Source organism: Dendropsophus ebraccatus, chromosome 3 (assembly GCF_027789765.1).
Source record: "Dendropsophus ebraccatus isolate aDenEbr1 chromosome 3, aDenEbr1.pat, whole genome shotgun sequence".
Lineage (NCBI taxonomy): Eukaryota > Metazoa > Chordata > Amphibia > Anura > Hylidae > Dendropsophus > Dendropsophus ebraccatus.
Window position 1 is genome coordinate 188,669,763 of NC_091456.1, and position 26,039 is coordinate 188,695,801.

General features: G+C 40.8%; 2 protein-coding genes and 1 pseudogene across 2 annotated transcripts in view; 1 reads left to right on the top strand and 2 right to left on the bottom strand.

Moving 5' to 3' along the window:
- The window catches only part of LOC138786597 (zinc finger protein 208-like), a 646,972-nt pseudogene that overhangs the window by 538,804 nt on the left and 82,129 nt on the right, over positions 1-26,039 (bottom strand).
- LOC138786727 (zinc finger protein 271-like) overlaps positions 1-26,039 on the bottom strand; it is a 256,641-nt gene that overhangs the window by 138,076 nt on the left and 92,526 nt on the right. The gene's annotated exons all lie outside the window — the stretch shown is intronic.
- LOC138787588 (uncharacterized) overlaps positions 1-26,039 on the top strand; it is a gene marked incomplete at its 5' end in the record, with an annotated part of 98,129 nt that overhangs the window by 6,658 nt on the left and 65,432 nt on the right. The window contains 6 exon segments of the mRNA XM_069964934.1: positions 893-1,036; positions 1,300-1,426; positions 1,861-2,489; positions 10,059-10,104; positions 10,992-11,258; positions 21,060-21,478. Of these exon segments, the coding sequence (XP_069821035.1) occupies positions 893-1,036; positions 1,300-1,426; positions 1,861-2,489; positions 10,059-10,104; positions 10,992-11,258; positions 21,060-21,478 (1,632 nt within the window).

A 26,039-nucleotide genomic window follows, 5' to 3' on the forward strand; every position in this document is an offset into this window, starting at 1 on the left:
TCACAATACCATTATGCCAAGAAACTTATTTTTTATTATAGTAAAGTATTGATTACATAAAGCTATTTTAGCCTTAACGCCATAATATGAGTTAACATTACTGAATAATCTTTAATGATGAAACAAAATAATTTGATGATAAAATCAGTTGAGTTAAATCTTTACAATAAAAATAAGTAATCAGTGTGCTGTTAAATATCAAGTAATTTACATAAATATTTGTAAACAAATATATCTATATATATATATATATTATTTTTTTTTTAAATGTATATTTAATTGTCCAAAGATGTAATCGTTAGAAACCATGAGAATTGCCACACTTCCGGAGTGTTAAAATGCTCGATTTTGTCACGTGTCCGTTTACGATAGTGACGTGGGCTTATACGTAGTGTGCAGGCGTATATCGTATATTTTCGACTGTACGCCGAAACCGCGAACCTATGGCCGTATATATAGTGATCACCCTCCAAACGGACGTATCTAGATGGTTACATCTACGTAGTGTGAACATGCCCTTATGTTAGGTTATTTTCCATATAAAAATCGGCGTATTGCGCCATTAAGGAATTTAACTATAACTAATTTTTAAACGATAATCGTTTCGACGGAATTATAGTTGCTCCAGAAAGTTGGTATTGCGATCTGTTTACGATCGCATAGCGCACATTTCGCCTATCTGACACAGGGCGATTCGTAGAAACACTGTTTACAGTGAATGATTTTACAATGTTTTAAAAAACATCTACGAGTATTTGGCAACATGTATAAAGATCCAAATGTATACATTTTTTTACATCGTTTGATCGATCGCTGTGCTTACACGTCGGATTATCGTTATAATTAAAGCGTTATGTTGAAAATTTAAACAATCTATAGTTTTTGTCAAAAGGACCATAAAGGCCCTATTTCACCAACAGATCTGACCACAGATTATCTGCCAAAGATTTTAAGCCAAACCCAGGAACAGACTATCGACAGAGAACAGGTCATAAAGGAAAGACTGGATTTCTCCTCTTTTATAATCCACTTCTGGGTTTGCCTTCAAATGTTTTGCAGATAATCTGTCGTCAGATATGTTGGTGGAATAGGGCCTTTATACTGGGTTTACACGGAGCGATTATGGTGCTAATTAGCACGCTAACGATTGTATTGTTACGATAATCGTACATGTAAAAGCATGGAACGATCGAACAAACCTATCAAAAGTGTAAATTTTTATGCTAAAAATGCTTTCGAAATCGTCGTTACCAACAATTTTGCGATTATTTTGATAATTTTATGTTGATTATCTTGTAGGTTTATCAAAATTATGATAGTTTATTTGGGAAAAAAGCTGACCGTATCCCGCAGAATCTTAAGAATTCGATTTGGAGGAACATTACTCAGACAATTAACGCCCAGGGGATAGATAAAAGATCAGAAAGTGAGCTAAAAAAAAAATGGAATGATTGTCGAAGGCATTGTAAAAAAAAAATGTCTAAATACTATAAAGCAAGCAAAAAAACTGGAGGAGGTGAAGCCAATACCTTGGATCTTGATCCGTTGGATGAATTGGTCTGTAGAACCTTTAACATAGAACAAATAACCGGCATAGGAGATTTGGACACTATGGAGTTGCACGAAAAACAAGGTATCTTCTGACGGGATTTAGTATGATATATAATAATAATAACCCCAAAATAGGTTGGGTGTGTGTAAATACACATAAAATGTGAATTGTAACATTCGGTTCAAATGGTATTTATGTCGATATTTTAATTATTTGTTTCGATTATGTTAAGACCAAGATATATTTCGACTAACAAACAAGTTTAAGGCATGTGAACACACCATAATTTGTATATTTTTTATATGTAGAATCTGGAAGCCAGTCCACCACCAACAACATCGTGACTAAGGAGTTACAAGATATCATCAATGCTAACGTTGGTGTTAACATGGATGAAAATGTTGAGACACCAAATGATGATGACTTGGAACAACAGCCAGTGTTGGGTTTGTCAGCCCAAACAGTTCTTCAGACCTATATTGATTTGATAAAAAACCTTGGTCAATCCTTCTTGGAATGTAATGAAAAAATTCAGCAATCAATTTCCGATTTAACTTCGGTGGTTCAGCATGGTTTCCTACTCGTGTCGCAAAACTTAGAAAATATTAATCATACTTTTAGTAAGTTAATATCTTCTAAAGCTATTTCGGGAAATGTAAACAATAACAATGTTGAGACTGAGCCAGAAATTGTATGTCAAAGTCCAAAAAAATTAGCTCAGGATATTTCCATAGACCAAAACATTTTTACAGATGACATAGATGTATCACCTATTACCAATTCGCCTCCCATAGACCTCACTTTGTTCGGCCAAAAATCCACCATTGTCACGCCGTCGACATTATCTCTTGAGGAACCATGTCCTCCAAAAGAGAAAGTTATTCAGGGCGTCGAGGTTTCTGCTGTCCTTTCTCCAAGCACAAATAGCTTAGAGAAGGTAATTCAGTCAAAAAATGAACAAGCAAAATACTTGTTAAAGGTCAAAAAGGAAATGGAAGAGCCTTCCTCCTCGGTCCAAAAGAAAAAAATGCGAGTCAAGGACTCATCTGTTACAGTCTCCAAACCCAGCCTTAGAGTCAACATTCGGAAGGGAGCTAAATTAAGGAAAACAACTAAATAAATATGTTAATAAACACATGATTAAAATTTGTATCTGTTTCGGTTTTGTATATGGCCCTTCTAATGTATGTGTAGAAACCGAACGGGAAGGCGAATTTGTTTTTGATAACTGAAAATACAGCTAGGTCATACTTACAAACATAATAATGTTACTTGTTAATATAATAAATAATGGCTAAAAGGGTCACTAATTATAATTTTTGACTACTGAACCCACTATAAATATGATTACCTGACCTAAATATATATCTTTTACAAAGAATACTAGCATATGATTTGGATTATTGTTAGATTGTTCTCTAATTTATGTTAATTATGTGACTAAATGATGATTAGCCATGAATAATAAATATTGATTATATTTTTGGATCAATCATGTTTCATTCATACTCTACAGCCTGTTGCACAACATGTGTAGGTTGGTTGGTGTTTCATCTCTACAAATGTTAAAACCAGGGAAGGTCCTACACTCACACAGGGCAGGTTCCTCTGTGCCTTGTCACACGAGGATACATAGCGGTGGATGTGACACAGCATTGACTCTGAGATGTTTCACAACATTAAAATACTGGCAATTACAAACCTTTCTCTGAATCATTATCCTACGTTTCCATATGCTAAATTATATTGCAGCTTCCTGAATATAAATGCTGGAATGGATTGAGAAAGAGAAGACATCCAATTTGTAAACTTATCACTTTGTCCTTGTTTGGAGTGTTGTTCTTGCTTTTAAATTGAGTAACATTTATAACTTTTTATTGACCAACAACATTAGTGTTCGTTTACATCGAATGATTATATGACACATAATGCTACAAATATTTTCACATATATAACATTAAATATAAACTGTCATCTGGTTATAAATCCAAAGATGATAATTGTAGCCTTCTCAAATACATTCATTGTTTTTTATGTTAATTTTTTGCTGATCATATGTCACAGCTTTGTAAGTACATTTATCCTTAGTCATAGGGGCTAGATGGATTTAACATGGTATAAAGTTGTACATGATCAGTTGCCCATAGCAACATATCTGAGTAAAAGATTAAAAAGTCCCACACCTAAAAACTTGTGTTTAGATATTATATTTGCCGAGGGTCAAGTTATGCATATTCAATTACCACCATCTTCGGCAAATGTTACATAATGTCAAACTTCAGCTAAGATAGCATAGTTGAATGTTTGTATAGTTATGTAATTGTTTTTTATTTTTTTTTATAACTTAGCGGACCAAACATAATTGTCAATGTAAGTGAAATTACTTATTTAGGATCTAATAATGTTTGCTGGGTTGATTTTACCAGAGTGACAATTTGTGTACTATTCCACGGGCCGAGCAGGGACCGATCAACGATGTAAACGAGCGACGATCTGCTAGATCGCTGCTCGTTTACTGGGCCTATTCCATGTCCCGATGGTTGTTGAGCGAGGGCTGCAGGGATCTCGTTCTCAATGTACTTGCAGCCCTTGCAGCTGCATACATTACCTGTCAGGTGCTCTTCCTCTCCGCGCTGTCTTGGTCACCGGTAACACGCACTCAATCTTACAAATGTCCTGTCAGCTGACGGACCGCTCACCCAATCACATGGCAGCCCTGTGATTGGCTGAGTGGGCTGTCAGCTGACAGGACATTGTGAAGAGAGACTATTATAGAAAATGAAGCGCCCGTGCCGACCTGAACATAAACATCTCCAGTACCGATCAGTGCATGACCCAGTTAACCCATACATCCCTCTGCGCCATCATTGTACAAAAATTTGCCCTGGCCGTGACTGTAATGACCACTTTTACATTGCATGCCACGAGTACCAATCAATGATGTTTTCATAGGGTACTTACAAACGAGGGGACGGTAACGGAGACATACCGCACAACATTCGCGCAAGATAGCCATGTTATGACCGACGTAGGTGTGTGAGTTGTTAACCCTCCCGAAGGGCAACGAGGGCTCTAACAGTACGTAATTGTAGCGTGAAATCCATGCAAAATTACGTCAGCTGTCCGGCCGCACATCTGTGCGCCTTTCCGCCGGCCCCAGCGTTCTATGGGCCCGCGTATTCCGCTATACGCTGAAAGAAGTGTCATGTCACTTCTTTCAGCGTATTGCTTAATCCGCCGGCACATAGAATGGTGTATATGTAGCCGCCGGAAAAGCGCGTGCTCGTGCGGCCAGACAGCTGACGAAATTCCGCAGACATTGTCCGCGATAAATCCATAGTGTGAACCCGCCCTTATTGTGATTTACTGTACCGTCACTGTGATTAACGCTGGCCACACATACACTGAATAGAACGCTGACAGCGGCAAAAAATTTGCTTTCACATAGCATGTACAGTGATTAAGGCAAGATAAGTCAATTACAGTAAGCCTTTCTCACAATTCGATGTAATTTGACACATTTAATGTCGCCCACAATACCCAGATCTACTGTGAAGTACCCCATCAATAACATAATCCGATACTATGATAAAAGTGAGTATTTATTGTCATGTGTTATTCAGATTCTACAGTCTATGTAATCCAATAACCAATAGAAAGTTAGAATTATATTAATTAGCACTCCTGCGGCCCAGCTGAAAATAACAGTAATAGTTAATTCTCTCATTACATCAAAGTGGATGAGTGATCTGATTGTAAACACTGCAATCAGTATAGCTATATAAGCAAGTACAGATGTGCATTTCTAACTATTTAAAAATAAACAATTATTAGCTTCCCTGTATTGTTGCTGATTATTAAAAAAATCTTTACCAGCTGACCTCATCAATGTTTCTACTCTGTTAATGTTTATTTTTCTTTTCTCTTCTATATAGAAAAAGGTGTGTGTGTAAACGCAACATGAATGTGTGTGTTACGCACACCGGATAGCACGGGAATGTCCAATTTTCGCCCAATCTATAACAATATAGTGAAGAATGTCGAAAAAGTGGTTACACGAAAGATATTATAATTAACATGTAGGTGAAAGTGTATTTACAACACAGTTTATTGAAACCAAAAAATAGACATTACATATTTTTGAAACATTAACAAAATATGTATACAAAACATAAATAAACAATTAAATACGTTTGATTGCGTTTATGTTAGCATTTTTTAAATTCCTGATAACATTCGCACTTATCTCATTAAAATATTCTTTGAGTATTGAAAGTAACATCTCCAATCATGCAGTGAATAATGTAATCACACGGTTAATTATATTTTACTAAATTGCATTACTTTTTTTGAGTTAGCATAACCACTGTTACGTACATACTATTTCTGTGAAAATTTTTTAGTATACTGATGTAGTATGAAGTACTTTTGCTCGGTAAAAAAAGGAGAAAATGATACTATTAATTCCATTTCACTGAAGCTTGCACGTCTTAATAAAATAAATGTATAAAAATTAGTTGTTAAAGTACATTGTTCGTATGTGTTCACGAACATAATGGCCATCTTCATTTTGGGACGGTGTGCTATCCCCTTGATAAGCAATGTGCTCACGTAGATCCGTTGCAATCTGTATATTTAATTTATGCTCCATAGCTATATTATGTAGCACTGCACATGCTACTATAATTTTACACACTTTCTGGGGGCTATACAGTAGTGTACCTCCACTTAAATCAAGGCAACGAAATCTACTTTTAAGAATTCCAAAGAGGCGCTCAATAGGTGCCCGAGTTCGGCGGTGTGCTGCATTGTATTTTTCCTCAGACTCATTTTGTGGAAAGAGGTATGGAGTCAGCAGCCATGTAGTTAAGCGATAACCATTATCACCTGTAAAAAAATGAAATAACATATTACATACATACTTTGTGATTAAACAAAATGTAATAAAGTCGAATAGTCTTCGTTAATTGTATCAAACAATCACATCATAAATGTATGTACTATCACAATATGACAACTATTTCCGTTGCAATGTGATTTTTTGCTAGGGGCAAGTGAGCCAGTCTCACTTTACAACATGTTTCGTAAATATCCCCCATAGTCAGAACATTTACATATGTATCGCTGCTCAGAAACCTAAATAAACATCAGAAATAGAATGTCTAGATAATGTGGATTTAGAGAAATAATTTTATATTTAGATCTGCAATATTGAAGAGCATTAATGTGGTGACATGAAAGTATTTGTCATGCGCTAAAATAAGAAATGGGCACTTTTCTAAATACTATTACCTCTATTTAATGTGTGTTTAGCAATGAAACTCTAGTTTCTTAAATGTTACGAAGTCTAGAAACCACACATAAAAAGGAGACCATAGTAGGGGGAAAGTGTCCATGTTTTTTCGCCAATGGAGAGCACCTTTATGTAGTCAGCATCATAACCCGGTCACACTTTATTGTTGTGTGCAAGACAATGTTTAAAGATGGGGAAATTATATATTACACATTGTGGTAGATTTATGTCAAATGCAATAAATATACATCAAAACATGCAATATTAAATTTTACATTCAGACATTATAAGTACCAGTTAACAACCACAAAATTTATATGTAAAATTATACATAATAAGGTTGGGTGCAACATCTCACGGCTGTGCACCTTTCCTTACGATCAAACATTTTACTTTATTGTGTATGCATAATTTAGCTATCATGCGTCACAATGTACACTTTTTACATTTACTAATACTGTGTGATCATGAGGAGAACTATATATTTGCTGTGTAGACTACAACAAGGAGCGCGACCGTGAGCGGATACAGGAAAAAGAGTGCTGCATAATTGTTACTGGCATAAAGATCCTTGTTAACACAAGCTAAGGTGTTGTTCACACAAGGTTGAAATCACATCATTAAATAGGAAAACACCATGATTTGCTGTAACAAGTGAGGTAGTTTAGCGAAATTAGTGTGAACATGGGCCACATATATAAAAGAGTTGTCCAATAACTAACTTGTGAAATGGTTGGTAACATAGGCTAATGTATGAAACAAAAAATAAAACTAAACATTTTTTACTTACCAAGGAGCACACAATCTTCAAAATCTCCATTTTCAAAACGTTGTCCCAATCTGCTATTCTCCAAAATGTAAGCATCATGTGTTGATCCAGGAAATTTAGCTACTATGTCGGTTATCATCAAATCTGAGCCACAGGTCACTTGAACATTTATAGAATGAAAAAGTTTGCGATTGCGGAAGCTAACTTCATGAGCAGAAGGGGCATTAAGAGCAACATGTGTGCAATCAATTAATCCCACAACATTTGGGAATCCAGCTATTTGATAAAAATTTGACTTTGCGGTTAATATATCCTGCGGACTTGTTGGGAACTTTATTTTACTTGCAATTAGTGTCAAAATTGCATCCAGGACTTGAACTAACAATCTGCTGAAAGTGGGTTGTGTAAAACCCAATTTTGAGGCTACACAATATTGGAAGGATCCTGATGCAAAGTAGTGTAGCGCAGCCAAGAGCTTGGTAATGCCAGGAATAGAGTTGGTTCTTTTAGTTGGACTGTCAATAATGTGACGCAAACTGCGATATAATTGTCTAATTGCAATGCGACTTAATCGAAAATGTTGAACCATTTCCTCTTCCGTGAAACCAGATAAGGTCAATCTTTCCTTAAAAAATCTTTGTCGTCGAGATCTCCTATTGGACCTTACATGTGTTCTGTGTTGTGTTGCTGACGATACAATCAGCAGAGGCAAAATGATTGACATTACTTTCTTCTGTAATTACAATATCAAGACAGATCTGTAATAAAATATTATACACACATTAGCAGCACACAATTATGAAACATTAACGAACATATATTTTTAGGATAGAACGTGACTATCAGTTGGTGTGTTTGGCGCTATGATTATAATGTTTTGGTAACTTAAAACATGTGTGTGTGTGTCTCTGTGTTTGGGCTAAGATAATAGTGTTGGGCAATATGCGTGTGAGTGTATCCATGTGTAAATCGCTATGTACGTACCGATTGGACTCAGTTTGCGTGTGTCCTTGTTTATTTTTTCAAAAAACCTTGTTGGTCACTGTAGGAATGGCTGCAGACTCATACCAAGAAGGCCTGTGCAAGTAACATAATGGGTGTTGGCTTTTTATGCACAAGCTGGGTATGTCATATGACATTGATGAGACAATTAACTAATTTTCAACACTTGTGACCCTTTCAAAACAGACAGGTACTACTTGTGGTTTGCTTTCAGTGTCCAGGTCAGTCTCAGCACGTGTGTGTATACCTACTGAAAGCTGCTAACCCCATATGCGATTTTTGCAGGGACGGAATATTACAAATACCCCAACGATAAATCGGTAAGTTTTTTATGACCTCGGTGCCTTCACACATAACGGATCCGCAGCGAAGCTCACTTCTGCAAATTGGGGGCCAGATCCACTACGGATCCGGGACCATTCACCATAATGTGAGCACATACCGGCAGCATGATTTAACACTGTGATTTCCGCTTCCCCGCCTCCGGCAGCGCCGCCGCTGCTCCCATTAGCCTCGGCTACGCATCTGTGATGATCGGCCGCATCACCCATCATCTGTACAGACCCTCCACATTCCTGATCATCCACGATCGCCGCCCGCAGCCCCCTGGTATCATCCCTGCCAGCAGGCGGCCGCCGCAGAGACCATACATTACCTGCTCCACGGCGCAGCTGCTGTGATGAAACGTCCGGCCTGCAGGGATGATGGAGGAAGCGGCCGGGCGGCAGACGATCGGGGATGCCGCCGTGCTGCGTGCGGCGATTGTGGATGCGGTCGCCGGTGATGATGGGGGCAGCATCGGAGCGACAGGAAGCTGGGATGGTGCTGGGATGCGGCCGCAAGGGGGTGGGGTGCCTTCACACCTACCGACTCACATCCCAAATGACGCAGCGATTCGTCTAGGTCCAGCAAGATCACTTTCACTCCATACACACAGCAGGCTGACCGACCGCGGCGTGTATGTAATTCTGCAGGCCCCTTCAGCTTCCGCCCGCCTCCCGCTCCGCTATGTATACATACCTCTCCTCGCTGCACGGGGTCCTGGCGGACTTGTCTCCCGGGCGGACAATGAGTGGCTGATTAACATCCCGCTGTGAATATGTGTTTTAACTCCCTGGTGGCCGCAGCCCCGCCGTCGCATCCCCCATCCCCGTCGGCGGAACATCGCCCCCCATCCCCCCATCAGCCCATCTCCGGCCGCCTCCGTGAGCATACATTACCTGCAGTGAGACTCCAGGCTCCGGGCCCGTTCAGCTGATCTGAGCGGGAGCGGAGCCGGGAGCCTCACTGCAGCCGGAGTGATGGGGGGATGTGGGCGGGATGGGGGTGATGCGACGGAGGGGCTGCGGCCACCAGGGAGTTAAACCACATATTCACACCGGGATGTTAATCCCGCTGCGGGTATGTGCTATCATAGTGATGAATTGATCCCGGTTCCGCAGCGGTTCTCGCTTCGCATCCGCAGAAGTGATATCCGCTGTGAATCCGGTAGGTGTGAAGGCACCCTAATGGTGCGTTCACACCTACAGGATCTGCAGCTGATTTTCACCAGCAGATTTAATTTTCCTAAGTGAACACAGCATCAAATCTGCTGCAGATCCTGTAGGTGTGAACGCACCCTGTTTATTTAGAGATGTGTGATGGGCCGAAAAATGTGGAAAAACCAAATTTGAACATTAGAAGTGTAAGTACCTTGGACTATCCAGAGTTAAACTTTGTTTTTATGAATTGTATTTTCTAACCCCCAAAAAAAAAAAAAAAATTTTTTTCTAGATATAACCATTGACATATCTACATTGTGTCAACATAGCCGCATTATGGGTTAGCTCTGTATGGTCACACAACATCTAATAATAGTGTCCTGATTCCTTAATGTCTTTGAAATCGTGTACCACGGAATGTATAATCACGTCCGGTGTGTCTTATTGTAGCAGCCACTTACCTAGTAACAACTGGGTTATGAGACTACAAAAATGTAAATCTTTGGAGTAAGGAATAGATAATATCCAAACATTACTTACTTAATTCATGAACCACGATACCAATTTTGAACCGATTACGTGCCAAATTTTGTGACAATAGCGAGCATTCTTCTCTAGGGAATAATTTTTAAGGGTTATCAGAATTGTTTTTACGAAAATCGCAAATTGACCTTACATATGTATGTTTAATGTGTTTGAGTTAAATATCTTTATTTTTCGATTATGTGTTTAGGCTTCCTACATTACCACCTAGTCTGATTATTTGAGATTGTGTGATTTTTATAAGAATCATCATGTCGCTAAAGGGTAAATATGATTTAAAAAAAATTATTACAATCATGATTGACAGTTCAAACGTAATTAAATTAGTTTTCTATTATTTTTAATCATTAGTCACCAAACGAAAGATAAAAAGGGCTCCCCAATTCCACAAAGCCGAAATAAAAGAAATAGTCAATTTCTTAGATGACCACGGGTACGAGGACAACACGAAAGGCAAAGTTCATCAACGTAAAAAACGCATAATGTTGGCTCTAGCTCAACACTTAAACAAGACGTTTGGAACAACACGATCTCCCATGCAAATAATGAAACGCTATTCTGATCTTAAAGTGAGACAACATTGCACTCTGGGAGCTATCCGACGGGAGCAATGTTTAAGTAAGTGATATAATAGTTTGTTGACACTTGGTGGTATTTGGTCATTTGATGGAACAATGGCATTTTTGATTTATCCTTGACATTCCTCATAATAAGAACACATGTTACAGGGGTCATTGACATAGCGCTGGTAGTATGTGAGTGAAACCCACATAGGCTGCATGGCAATTAGGAGAGCAAGAAGAACATATTCGCCAACGCTGAGGCTTTTCAGTGTGACTGCTAGATTCCTTATGTTAGAATTATTCTTGGCAGACAATGATTGGCATAGCGTTACCGGAGCATGTAGACTGACATGCCTCAACATTGGCGAACATGTAATTTGTGTTCTTATTATTGAAATTTAGCCTCTGTGGATTCAAATCACATACTCAAGGCACTATGTCATTTACCCGGGGGAGGATGTGTTGTAAAGAGGAATAATAGAAAAAAAAAATTATACGAATTATAATGATTCATGTAAAAAAATACAATCAAATTTACCAAAAGAAAATGTAATGGGCCAACAAATTATACTATTTTTGCTTTACTAGATACACACATTTCTAACATAGACAAGGAGAATACTTCCGAAGGGCAAACAAGTCAACAACATCCTGAGGCTGAACAATACTGTAATAATCAGGTAAATAAAGTAAGGGATAAATGATCATATCAAGAAATAATCAGGATGTGAACCGAACATTTGGTCCGGCCTGTTGAGTGTTACAATTATATATAGTTTTTTCTAATGGGGCATTTACACAGCGAGATTTATCTGACAGATTTTTGAAGCCAAAGCCAGGAACAGACTCTAAACAGGGAACAGATCATAAAGGAAAGACTGGGATCTATCCTCATTTCAAATCCATTACTGGCTTTGGCTTCCAAAATCTGTCAGATAAATCTGTCTGTGGAAACGCAGCATTAGAATATAATATGTAATCAATCATTATAAACGAGAGATTTGACGATGTGTGAACAACGTCTGGATCTTTCATAGACAATTTAGTGCCCAAGACATACCTGTTTAAAATACATTATTAAGGAATTGTAAATGTGTTATCAGGAGTCACATATGTTAATCAAATTTTTCTTCGAACAGTCTGGATGTGATATAAGCATTATGTCATATTTAGGTGGAGATTGGCAATGAAGAAGAATTTGTTACTCTCCATCTGGAACCCATCTGTAATGAAAATAATAATATCCAAGACAATGGAGGGCAACATGTGCATACATGCGAAAAAATGAAGTTGGAGATAATGGAGGCCATAGCAGATACCCAAAAAAATATCATGGAGGAACTTCGGGGGATCAAACAACAGATTTTGGAGCTTCAATCAAAATTATGACCATTCACACATATGCCTAATGCTGCTGGGTGTTTCTCAAAAATATATATATATCCATATTTTTGAAACATGGACCTTAACCTAAGCACATTTGGACTTTAATAAACATATTTGTTAAAAATGTATTTGCACATGGAAAATTTATTGATTTACCTCGCCATACATATTATGAAATATATCCTGAAGGATGTTGACGTTCAATCAGTCATGGGGAACATGGAAAAATAGTTATTTCTGGCTAAGGCTAGATACCATACTTGCCACAAAGTCCTACATATTTATTTTTAGTGCGATTTAAATCAGAAAATGCACACTATTGGATGTGTATATACAGTGTTATTTTTACATCGACACGTGTTATTGATTTACCTGCAGTATGTTGGTTGTTCTGTATACTTAAAGGACAACTACTAACTACATTTGTTTAGCCTCATTGAACACACAATGTTCATGTCTAATGTTGTTGTGCGTGTTCCGATTACTCTGCGGTGGATGGTGTGCGTCAGAGCCAGTGAGGATTAATGATAATTCAGTTGTTGATTCTTTGTGTAATTGATCTTAATAATATGGTAATTACTGTGTTTGCGATTGTATACTTTATAAAGGCACAGTTTTTCACATATATTAGCTCTTTACCCGTAGTTGTGTCCTTAATTCTAATTGTAATTGCAGTTATTTCTGTAACAATTATGGTTATTTATGTCACAATTGTTATATAGTCGATATAATTTCTCCAGCTGAAACAGAAAGTTGTTTATTATTCTTATGTGTTTTAAGCATCAATTCACAATTGCTGATATAATATCTGTAATTATGATGATTACTGTAATGTAATGTCACGCTTAGCCGTATTTGTGATTATTGATGATGCTAGTAATGAGACGTCACACTTTACCACAGAAATAATGTAGCTAAGTGGGTTCTAATATAGAGTTCTGTGGTTTGGTAACTGACAAAATCAAAGTCTGTGCATGAATCTTTAATATATATATACTGTACTTAGCCAGCAGGCCAGACGGTGACGTTAGAAGCCGCGATCGGCGTGCATTCCTAAGGGTGGTATTACACGGAACGATAATCGTCCGAATTGGCCCGATTCGGCCGGTTATCGCTCCATGTAATAAATGCTACGATCAGCCGATGACAACGATCATCGGCTGATCGTTGATATAGTTTAGACCCTATTTTTGTCGGGCGCCGACCACGCACCGCTGCGTGGAATAGCGGTGCGTGGCCGGCGACTAACGATATACATTACCCATCCACGTTCCAGGGCTGCTCCTGCTGTCCGCTTCTCCCGGGGTCCCGCGCGCGCTCTAGCTTCACAGAGGCCTGTCAGCTGATAGGCCGCTCAGCCAATCACAGGCCGCGGCGGTCCCGGCCTGTGATTGCCTGAGCGGCCTACCAGCTGACAGGCCGCTGTGAAGCTAGAGAGCGCGCGGGACCCCGGGAGAAGCGGGCGGCAGGAGCAGCCCTGGAACGTGGATGGGTAATGTATGCCAGTTTAGCAAGGGCTGCAAGGACATCGGTAACGATGTCCTTGCAGCTCTTGTCAAACGATTATCAGGCCGTGTAATAGGCCCAGTAAACGAGCAACGATCTAGCAGATCGCTGCTCGTTTACAGGTATTATCGGGCCCTGCTCGGCCCGTGTAATAAGTGTCCAGTCGGCGACGATCACAACCATGTTGGTGGTGTGACTAGCAGTACAAGAGTATTAGGTTAAGTGCTAGGAGAATCTCTGTACAACGCTGCTGCATCAGCTATCAGAAGCCGCTATCAGCGTGGCGATTCTGTATGCATAGTGAGTGCTAGCCTGCAAGAGCGCGAAAATGTAAAAAATGTGTGACTTAGCTGAAGAAAATATTGATAAAGGTGGCTATGGCACTTTTATTGTAGACAGGTGGAGAGATGTTTGGGTAGTTCCAATCTTTAGTACTTGATGCATTTGTGAAGGGCATCACGTTAAGGATTACTGAGTAGTGCAATACTTTGCTAAAGCTGATAGACAGCATGAGCGTTGCGGAGAGGTAGAACGATCGGACCCATAACACTTATCTAATTTTAACATAGCTTACTGGTGACATCATCTGAGTACCAATAATAACAATATATAATCCTGATTATTTACACTATCTATTGATCGTCTGAGCCCAGCGGAAACTGGATATATCTTACGGGAAGTAGACTAGCACCTGGTGGACACACATTCAAGATTGTGTCTGGGAATTCTTGCTGTATTGTTATACCACCATCTAATCACCGTTACTTTCAACATCATTTTATTCCAATCACAATAAAGGGCTCTTGCAGGCTAACACTCACTATGCATACAGCATCGCCACGCCGATTGCGGCTTCTAACGTCACCGTCTGGCCTGCTGCCTAAGTACAGCATATCTAATTAATATTCATGGACAGACTTTGATTTTGTCAGTTACCAAACCACAGAAATCTATATTATAACCCACTTAGCTACATAATTTCACAGGTAAAGTGTCAAGTGTCATTACTGTAATCATCAATCATCACAAATACGGATAAGCGTTACATTACAGTAATCATGATAATTACAGATATCATAACAGCAATTGTGAATTGATGCCTAAAACCCATAAGAATAAGAATAACTACGGGTAAAGAACTCATATCTGTGACTCACAGTACCTTGATAAATTATACAATTGCAAACACAGTCATTAGCATATCATTAATATCAATTACACAAAGAATCACCAACTGAATTACCATTAATCTTCAGTGGCTCTGACGCACAGCATCCAGCGCAGAGTAATCGGAACACGCACAACAACATTAGACCAGCAGCGGCTCTTCACAAGCATTTTATTTGTTGTTAAGCATTAAGAACTACCAACATTACACAGCTAATTCACTACCACGTGTCGATTTTAAAATAACACTGTATATACACAGCCACTAGTGTGGGTTTAAAAAAATACATATTTACCTTCGCCCAAGTCTAGTATGTAGACTTAGGCATAAGTTACAAATTGTACAAGAGCTCAAACAAGTTTCGGATCTTCGCTAACAATATAAGGTCAAAACATTAGCGCAGCATTCACGTATGAATGAGATCGGTGAATAAGGCAACATTCGCAACCTAGATAAGAATCTGATTTCTTATGCTTAGTTGACTCCGACCTTACAAAGGATTATGAAGTGCAGATTTACTATTTGAGTTTTTTCTATAAAGTTACGCCAAGCTGGGACTGGAGTCATTTTGCGCATGAAATTGCGAAAATTATTCAGAGCGCAGATCATAAATCCGGCGTACGAATATTCTTAGATAAACCACGCCCATCAGACGGATAAAAACAAGTTCGACGGCGGACGAGGTCTTATTCTTACCTACGATGCCCTGCACTAAGTGATAAATGCTACGGACATACGTTTTGCCTGCAGATACGCCAAAATAATGGTTGACGCTACTTCATACATGTCCCCCTTTGTGTCCACATGTGGGGTACTCCTATAATCAGGGGAAATTGCTCTACATGATTGCTCTACATGATTATTATTGAATTATTGAACAACGAAAGGGACTTTATTACAAAGAAAATGTGTTTTATTAATTTAATATATTAACTATTAGAGGCATCGGCATTATTGCCGGCTATTTTTTAAGTACTCCATACGGGATCGCTTGTAAATTCACGGCCGTGAATTTGCACAGTTCCGGCCGCAAACAATGGTCTTGTTCATTTTTTACGGGTCCGTTTACGATCGGGCCGTAGGCTCATACGTAGTGTGCACTGTGCAGCCGTATATCGTATACTTTCCAGCGTACGCATTAACCTCAAAACTACGGGTGAATATTCGCGGCTCGCACTATGGCCGTACATATACGTAGTGTGAACATAGCCTAAGGGTGTAACTGTACAGTGGAGCAAATGCTAAACTGCACCACAACGGCATCGAGGAAGAAAATAAGAAACATCACTTCATCCATGGCGTCTCCATGGATGCAATAGGGACATATCAGCAGGTTACATTACTCTCACCTCCAGGTAGTTCCCCCTTTAAGGCCAGTTCACACAGAGTAAAATCGGCGCAATTCGGAGTCGGAACTCTCCGCTGCTGAATCCCGCCTGCCTCAGTGACATACAGTCTGTCTATGGGAGGGATCGCGCGCCTCTGCTCTCCGCTCTATCACTGAGGCAGGCGGGATTCAGCAGCGGAGAGTTCCGACTCCGAATTGCGCCGATTTTACTCTGTGTGAACTGGCCTTAAAGGGGGAACTCTCTGGAGGTGAGAGTAATGTAACCTGCTGATATGTCCCTATTGCATCCATGGAGACGCCATGGATGAAGTGATGTTTCTTATCTTCATCCTCGATGCCGTTGTGGTGCAGTTTGGCATTTGCTCCACTGTACAGTTACACCCTTAGGAGCACTGGAGCTACTCTCTGTGTATTATCACTGTGATGCTGGGCGTCCCTCTCTGTGTATTATTAGTGTGAGATCAGTGGCCCGAACTCATTTAACCCTTTGAAAACACCTGTTACTTATTCAAAGTAGGAAAAAATGCCTATGTACCCACTTTGATGCCAGTTTTTATACCCAAAACCACTTTGGGCCAGGCTGGACTCTCTTGGATGTGATGCGGGGTCCCCCCTCTCTGTGTAGTATCAGTGTGAGATCAGTGGCCCGAAGTCAATTTTATTTTCAAATCATAATTTTGTGTTTTCACTTTGATGCCCATTTTTACGCCAACCTTGGGGTCTTTTTGGCCATTGTTATCACCAATCTCCTCAGGGCTCCTCAGTTACAGCAGGTTATGAATATTATCAATTTTCTGTAAGAATAATGGCTAAAACAGGAAAAAGAAAAATCCTCTGAATAAGAAATCAACTTCAGCCCCGACTAAGAAACTGGCCGAATAAGACCCCTTCTTACTCCACCTTATATTCAGAGAACTTTCCCCCTCTATTTCGTGAAGTGAAGTCCCTCATGTCCAAATGGTCTTCTCACTACATATCCCTTTTGGGTCGCATTGCCTCTGTCAAAATGACAATTTTCCCTAAGCTTCTCTATCACTTTGAGACTCTACCGGTTCAGGTCCCTATGCGCGAACTTAAGGCGGTTCAGAATGCAATATTTAAATTTATATGGCACTCAGGGCGCCATCACATTCCGAAATCTGTAATGATGAGTGGGAAATCTCAAGGGGGTCTAGCAGTGCCGAATGTACTACACTACTATTGGGCGACTCACCTGCGACAGATTACGGCATGGTCCAAGTATTATGCGTACAAAAAATGGGTAGAAATAGAAAAAATTTGGCTTGCCCCCTTTCACCCGAATTCCTTCCTATGGCACGTGGCTCCTCCCTCCTGCTCGCATCTCTCCCTCCTGGGTCCTATGAGGTTCACCCTTTCCATTTGGTCCACGTGCGCCTCTAGATTCGGTCTCTATTCCCCCGTTTCTCCCCTTAATTACTTCCTGCTCTTTCCAAACTTCTCACCGGGACTGGACTCTCTTACTGTTCGGGAATGGTCTGTCCGGAAGCTATTTCAATTTGCAGACGTTGTAGACCCTATATCCCGTACGCTACTCCCCTTCGGGAAGCTGGTGGACAGGAACGAGCTCTCCGCTACAGATAATTTCTTCTATCTTACTATCCGTCACTTCATGCTGTCCCGCTTAGGTTCACTCACTGTCTCTAAACTGACTGCTTTCGAGCAATTAGTCAGACTGGGTACATCCACTAGCGGGCTGATCTCTTCCATTTATACTATCTTGAATTCGCCTTGTGGGGACACTCCTGTCCGACACAGATACATGGACAAGTGGGAGGCACTATTGGGCAGGCGACTATCCCCTGAGTGTTGGAGCATTGTCTGGGACAGGGTGGCAACATCGTCCATCTGTACAACGTATAAGGAGCTACACTATAAAATTATGATGTTCTGGTACCATACCCCTGAGCTCCTCCACAAAATGTATAGCTCAGTCTCCCCGCTTTGTTGGCGCTGCAGAGGAGCCATAGGCTCTTTGTTTCATATATATTGGGAATGTCCTCTAATCGGAGGGTACTGGTCTGAGGTCTGTAGCCTTTCTTCCAGACTCTTTCGAACTACTATCCCCATGGATCCTGCTTTATGCCTTTTGAACTTGACACCCAAGACGCTAGGCAAAAAGGCCTCCAAATTACTTCTTGTAATCCTAACGGCCGCTAAATCACTGATAGCTAGATCCTGGAAGCAAACCTCTCCACCATCTCTACCTAACCTAGTGGACAGGATGAAGGAATTGAGGTCCCTGGAACGCTTAACTGCTTCTCTGAATAATACTATTGATACCTTTGACCAAACATGGTCGCCCTGGGATGAGGCTTACCTCTTCACCTTTAGATGACTAGGCAGAATTTATTGTTCTTCCCTCCTCCCCTTTCCCCTCTTTCCCCTTGTCTCCCCCGTGTCTATATGGAATATACTTGTTCAGCATTCTTATGCCTTTCTAATGGTTACTCCACGTTAATTTTCCATGTCGCAGCTTTGCTTTTTCGGACAAACCTCACTGTACCGACAGGGACTTGTTAATGTATGAGTATGTCCTACTCTATTGTGTTACGCTTTGTGATACATTTATTGTTTGTTTTCTTTTCTGTATGTCTTACTTGGAAAATTGGAAAATTTCAATAAAAAGTCATTTATATAAAAAAAAAAGAAACTGGCCGAATAAGAAACCAACTTCAGCCTCGTCCTGCTCTCACACTTGCTCTATAGCTCCTGAGGCTGTAAAATAAGGTAGTAAAACACTATACCGCACACATCACATACAAATATAATAGTAATAATATTAATAACATTGAAATTGCACAGTAGACAGACACAGCCCATATGTGTGTATGAGAGAGAGAGTTTCTATATGTGGTTCATGTCCCTCACCTGTCTTTGTGATTAGATCGGCCTCCTGGAGCCTAGAAGATCAGTCTTGCTAAAATCTTTACCCCCCGGCTCCTGTTCTGTACTCACAATGGTGGCTGCTGATCTGCTTCTCAGCTCCCTCATACACATTCATTATGAGTCAGTACTCTACACTACCACAGGGGGCAGTGCTGGGCTCAGTCATATGCATCACATTGAACTAGACCTGATTCCTGATTCACTCTCAAACCATTTTGTTCAGCAGTTCATCTAGTTCATTTAGTTCCCAGGTCCCATGATGCCTCTCTCTATCAGCTCCTCATAGGATATGGCTGGAGAATCAGCAGGCTGTTTTAGAGGAAGATTTTCTTTGCCCCCATAGCAACCAATCACAGCTCAGCTTTCTGACATTGCTCTGGCAAGCCAGGTATGGAATCATTTCACACTTAGGGTACTATTACACCAAGCAATTTTCCGACGACTAACGATTAACGATGAACGATCTAAACGACCGCTAAGGCAAACAACCCGAAATCGTTCGCCCAAGTACACGAAACGATGATCGTTCTTGCGGTCGTTTAGTCGTCGCTATTGCGTACTCTTCAGCTGTGAATTCTTATTCCACCGAACGATGTGCGAACGATCAAACGATAAAAATAGGTCCGGATCCTATAAAACGATCAACGATTTCTCGTTGGTCGTTTAATCGTTGCCTGCTATTACACGAAATGATTATCGTTCAAATCCGGACGATTTAACGATTTTTCGAACGATAATCGCTCCGTGTAATACCACCCTTAGGGAAGATCAGAAGAAAGCAAAATGTTCCTACTGTTCAAATGTGATAAGCGTAGCTGGCGGTTCTGTGGGTAATCTGTCACGCCATTTAAATAGTAAGCATCCAACAATATCCACTACTAGGAGTCAACCACAACAACCAATCTCATACACCATGTGAAGATGATGTTCAAGACAATCCACTTGGACCACCACAAGGCACAAGTGCAAATACAGATGGAAATCAAGTAGCTGCAATATGTTCCTCAGCTGTACAAACTATCCAAAAGCAACAAACTACCATAGGTAGTTACTTCAGCAGCAATAAACCATTGTCTGTTAGGCGATCAAAACAGTTGGATGAGCAGCTGCTAAAATGTATTATTATGGGTTTCCATTCATTTAGTATTGTGGAGGAGAAAGAGTTCAAAACACTAGTACATACACTTTGTCCAGGATATAATCCTCCCACACGAAGGATGTCCAACTGGCGACATCTACCATGTTTTGCGCATTGTGTAAACTTGGTTGTTCAGGCTGGAATTTCTGTTAATGGCATTAACAGCATCATTAATAAGATAAAATGTATTGTAGAAATTTTCAAAAGAGGTTCACAAGGCCTTTTCGAAATTACATGATACCCAAAAACAAATGGGATTACCAGAACTGAAGCTCACCCAAGATGTCCCTACTAGGTGGAACTCAACTTTGGACATGATATCCAGAATTGTCAAAATAAAGAATGCAGTAGTTGCCACCTTGGCTATGCTACACACAGAAATCACATGAGTGGACTGTTGCAGAAAAAGCAATAGAAGTGTTGCAAATTTTTCAAGAAGTTACAGCAGACGTTAGTGCTAAGAAATCTGTGCCCAGATCAAAAGTCATATTATTTGTCAAAATAATGAACAGGAAAATGGAGTCATTGAAGAGGAAGTCAACAATTTCAGAAATACAGTCAATGGTGACAACACTAAAAACACAACTTGCGACACGATTCCGGGACCTAGAAGACAACGAACTTAACAATCAGGCAACACTTTTAGACCCAAGATTTATAAAGTACGGGTTTTCTGATAATGCAAAATTTAATCTGGCTTACGAAAATCTGAAGAGAAAAGTATGTGGTATAAGAATTGCTGAAGAGAGACCAGCAATATCTGTGGACGAAGCACAGACATCACAATCTTCCTCAAGCTTATGGGAGGATTTCGACACAGAGGTGAGAAATGTCACTACCGTGCAGAATCCAGTGGCAGCGCGAATTATAGAACTGGACAAATATATGCAACAGCCACTTTTACAGAGGAAGGCAGATCCACTACTTTGGTGGAATGAAAGAAAAGCCATTTATCCAAGACTTTTTCAACTGGCAAAGCGGCGACTGTGTATTATGGCCTCCTCTGTTCCCTGTGAGAGAATATTTTCAAAGCCGGACAAGTTGTCACTGAGAGAAGAAACAGAGTTATAGACTCAAAACTTCCAAAGTTGGACAAATCCTGTTCTTGAATCATAATATGGACCTATAGTTATTGAAGCCATATAGGATGTAACATTTGTTCTACCTTAAAGAAGCAGTTCAGTTTTGTTTTTTTCGCCCCCCCCCCCGGGTAGCCGCTGTCATGTATACTTACAGAAGATGATCGGTGTCCCGTTCCCGTCGGTCAGTTCCCGTCCCGCGGTGCCGTTCAAATCGGGCGCGCTCACATCCGCCAGCTGCTGCTAATCCTCTTCTCTGACCAGTGATTATATGCCAGAAGTCACTCGCTTCCATGCATTCGCTATGGAAGCGCAGGACTTCCGGCGTTCAAATTACAAGGCCGAGAAGAGGAGTCACAGCGCCGCGGACGTGAGCGTGCCCGATTTGAACGGGACGGGAACGGACCGACGGGAACGGGACACCGATCATCTTCTGTAAGTATACATGACAGCGGCTACCCGGGGGGGGGGGGGGGGGGCGAAAAAAAACAAAACTGAACTGCTTCTTTAATGTCTCTGTTCTGTGGGATTTTCTATATTTAACATAGGTGTTTTGTAGTAGGTGGCTTACAGTAAATTACCTATATAGTGACAAATTAATATGTTAGCTAGATCAGACAAGAATAGGGCTGTATAGCTGTGTTTTTCATAAATAAAGATGAGAAGTCTTGCTTTGAACTGTGTAACTGTCTGCTGTTTGAAAATGCTTGCCTGCCTTGGACCAAGACAGAAACTGTCAAGCAATCCATCACAGAACAGCTTTCAAATCTTAACAAACTCCGGCTGAGCTGTGATTGGTTGCTGTGGGCAAAACTAGACAGTTTCTGTCTTTGACAGATAGATAAATCTATAGGTGTATACTGTACCTGTGGGTAGAGTGATGCGCTCTGAGACCAAATGATAACATTTAGGGTCTCAGAGCTGACCACTCACAAGACATAAATATAGTTAAACAGGGTAATATTGTGTACAGGGTAACAAAATAGGTATTTTCAGGTACCCAGTAAAGTTACAGGGGTTTTTTGAGATTAAAAAAAGGTTATCTATGTGTGGGGGGTGCCCATAGTTTTGCTTAGTAGGCAGGTCTTTCTGAGATAGGTCCTGGATGCAACTAGAGGAGCTATGGGGGACTGGGATCAGCAAGTTCAGGTTTTTTTTTTACCCCCACCAACATTCATAACATTTTTTAATCCAGGCTGACCCCTTTAAAAGGGGTATGGGAAATCTGCATATTAAAGGGGTCCTCCGGGCTAGGAGGATCCCCTGCCCAGGAAAGTATATTAGAAAGTTAATCAACTCTGTAATATACTTTGATTACCTATAGATTACCTGGGCAGGGATCCCCTGGCGCTCCGTGCAGCTGGTGACGTCACGACTCCTGCTCCGACCCGTAGCTCCGTATTATCCCTATGATTAGCGCAGCGCCATCTAGCGCTAACCATAGCGGAATTGCAGCGCTGCGGGTCGGAGCTGGAGTCGTGATGTCACCAGCTCCAGACCCGCAGCTGCACCGGAGCGCTGCAGGATCCCCAGCCCAGGTAATGTATAGGTAATCAAAGTATATTACAGAGTTGATTAACTTTCTAATATACTTTCCTGATCAGGGGATCCTCCTTGCCCGGAGGACCCCTTTAATGGCCTACACTCAACAGGCCACCAATATCTGATCAGAGGGTGCCAACAAACTGAAAGAAAATGTTTTCAAATCAACTGGAGAATGATGAAAGTTAAACATTTAAAAAAAAGTAAGCTTTCCAGTACTTATCAGTTGCTGTATGCCCTTCATGAAGTCATGTAATCTTCCCAGTCTGACACAGATCTCCTTGCAACATGACATTCTGTGGGACATACAGCAGCTGATAAGTACTGGGAGGCTTGACTATTTAAAAAAGAAAAAAAAGGAAATTACTAACTTGAATAAATAACTTTTGAATTTATTTTCTCCAGAGTACCCCTTTAACAAAAGTTTGTTATATAATGATCAGATGTATTAACTATATCTGATCATTTTAACAAGACTATAACTCCTCCTAGGAGCCAGAGCTTCTGTGCAATGAACTAGAACTGTTCAATATCTTCTCAGCAGAATCCAGAGAAATACTGAACTAAATGAACTAATCACCAAAACGAACTAGATTTCCCATCACTAATACACTGAGCAGCAGCCCCTGATCATGTGACTCCTCCTCCTCCATGTGACTGATCACATGACTGTGACATCATGGCAGGTCCTGGAAGCAGACAGCTCCTGTACAGCTCTGCAGGTGGAGGGAAGGAGCTGGGGGACAGCGGGAGGATTAACCCCTTCAGGACTGAACTGTATTAAGTCTTATGTATGAAGTGGTTTTTTTTTCCCCCTAAGGCTTTGTGCGGTGTCAGATATATTACATTGTCTCCTCTTCTCTCTATTCATCTCCCAACACTCCAGGATCCCCTGCTGATATCTTCTATATAAGAGACCGACCCATCAACCATGGAGAGAGACAGAGACAAGATGGCCGAGAGGATAATAACCCTCACCCTACACATACTCTTCCTGCTTACTGGGGAGGTGAGGGATTCTGGGAGTGATGTCATCATGACATCATTCTTATCTATGGAATAACAGATGGATAGGACTGGAGAGGTGAGGGATTCTGGGAGTGATGTCATCATGACATCATTCTTATCTATGGAATAACAGATGGATAGGACTGGAGAGGTGAGGGATTCTGGGAGTGATGTCATCATGACATCATTCTTATCTATGGAATAACAGATGGATAGGACTGGAGAGGTTAGGGATTCTGGGAGTGATGTCATCATGACATCATTCTTATCTATGGAATAACAGATGGATAGGACTGGAGAGGTGAGGGATTCTGGGAGTGATGTCATCATGACATCATTCTTATCTATGGAATACCAGATGGATAGGACTGGAGAGGTGAGGGATTCTGGGAGTGATATCATCATGACATCATTCTTATCTATGGAATAACAGATGGATAGGACTGGAGAGGTGAGGGATTCTGGGAGTGATGTCATCATGACATCATTCTTATCTATGGAATAACAGATGGATAGGACTGGAGTGGTGAGGGATTCTGGGAATGGATGGAGTGATAGTAATGTGTCTCTCCATACACAGGATTACACAGTAGTGAAGAAGTCCTCTAGTGGGCGCTGTGGGGCCCCTGGGTGTGAAGGATGGGGAAGAACCCTGAGCCCAATCCCAGGGCCCCTGATACATGAGGAAATGGAGGAAGAGAAGATCCTAGAAGTCACCAACAAGATGGTGGAGCTGCTGAGTGGAGAGGTGAGACTGTGGCTGCTGGGAATGCTGGGACATTATACAGTAACACCACTGGAGGGGTGGGGGGGATGACTGTGTGATCATTGTGTGTGTCAGGTTCCTATAAGGTGTCAGGACGTGGCGGTCTATTTCTCCATGGAGGAGTGGGAGTATGTAGAAGGACACAAGGATCAGTACAAGGATGTGATGCTGGAGGATCAGCAGCCCCTCCCATCAGCAGGTAATAGACAGGACTATATACACACCTCCTCTCTGTATTATCTGGATGGAAAGAATGAATTCAGTCTCTGTATGTGTTCCCTCCAGTCAGATCCAGTAAGAGAACAGCACCAGAGAGATGTCCCCGTCCTCTTCTCCCACAGGATCAGGTAGATGGAGATGTTCCCTATGATCTGTACATCCCACCTGACTTCTCCTGTCTGATGACTTTTACAATATTTCTCTCACATCTTATGAATCAGGGGGAAGATGGGAACAATATTAATGACAGCAGTGATGAGCAGTATAAAGAGGAAGTTACTACAGGGAAGGATCTGAATTATATTAATGCTACAGACAAGACAAAAGAAGAGGAGACAGATGACAGCAGTGATGAGCAGTATAAGGAGGACATCACCACAGGTAACCGCCCAGGTGAGTAGTGACCACTAAATGCAGAGAACAGTCACACATTCTCCTCAGTCACCGGCTGTAACTATTCTGTGTGGAATATTATAAGTTCTGTGTCCTGTCAGTTTTCCATCTATATAATCATTCAGCCTAAATTCTAATATACAGCACAGTCCCAGTGGACAATATATCACTATCAGTCTCCTGCTGCTGCATCTATAGTGACTGTCCTCATCTTATAGCGCACCTGTTGTGAAATTTTAAATAAAGGGGTTGTGATCGCAAGCAGGTCTGTAATATACTGGCTTTCATTTTTTTTTTTAAATGTATGTGGTTCAATCAACATTATACATACGACCGAACTGTGCTCCATATTTCTTCGTGTCGATATTTGGTCTTT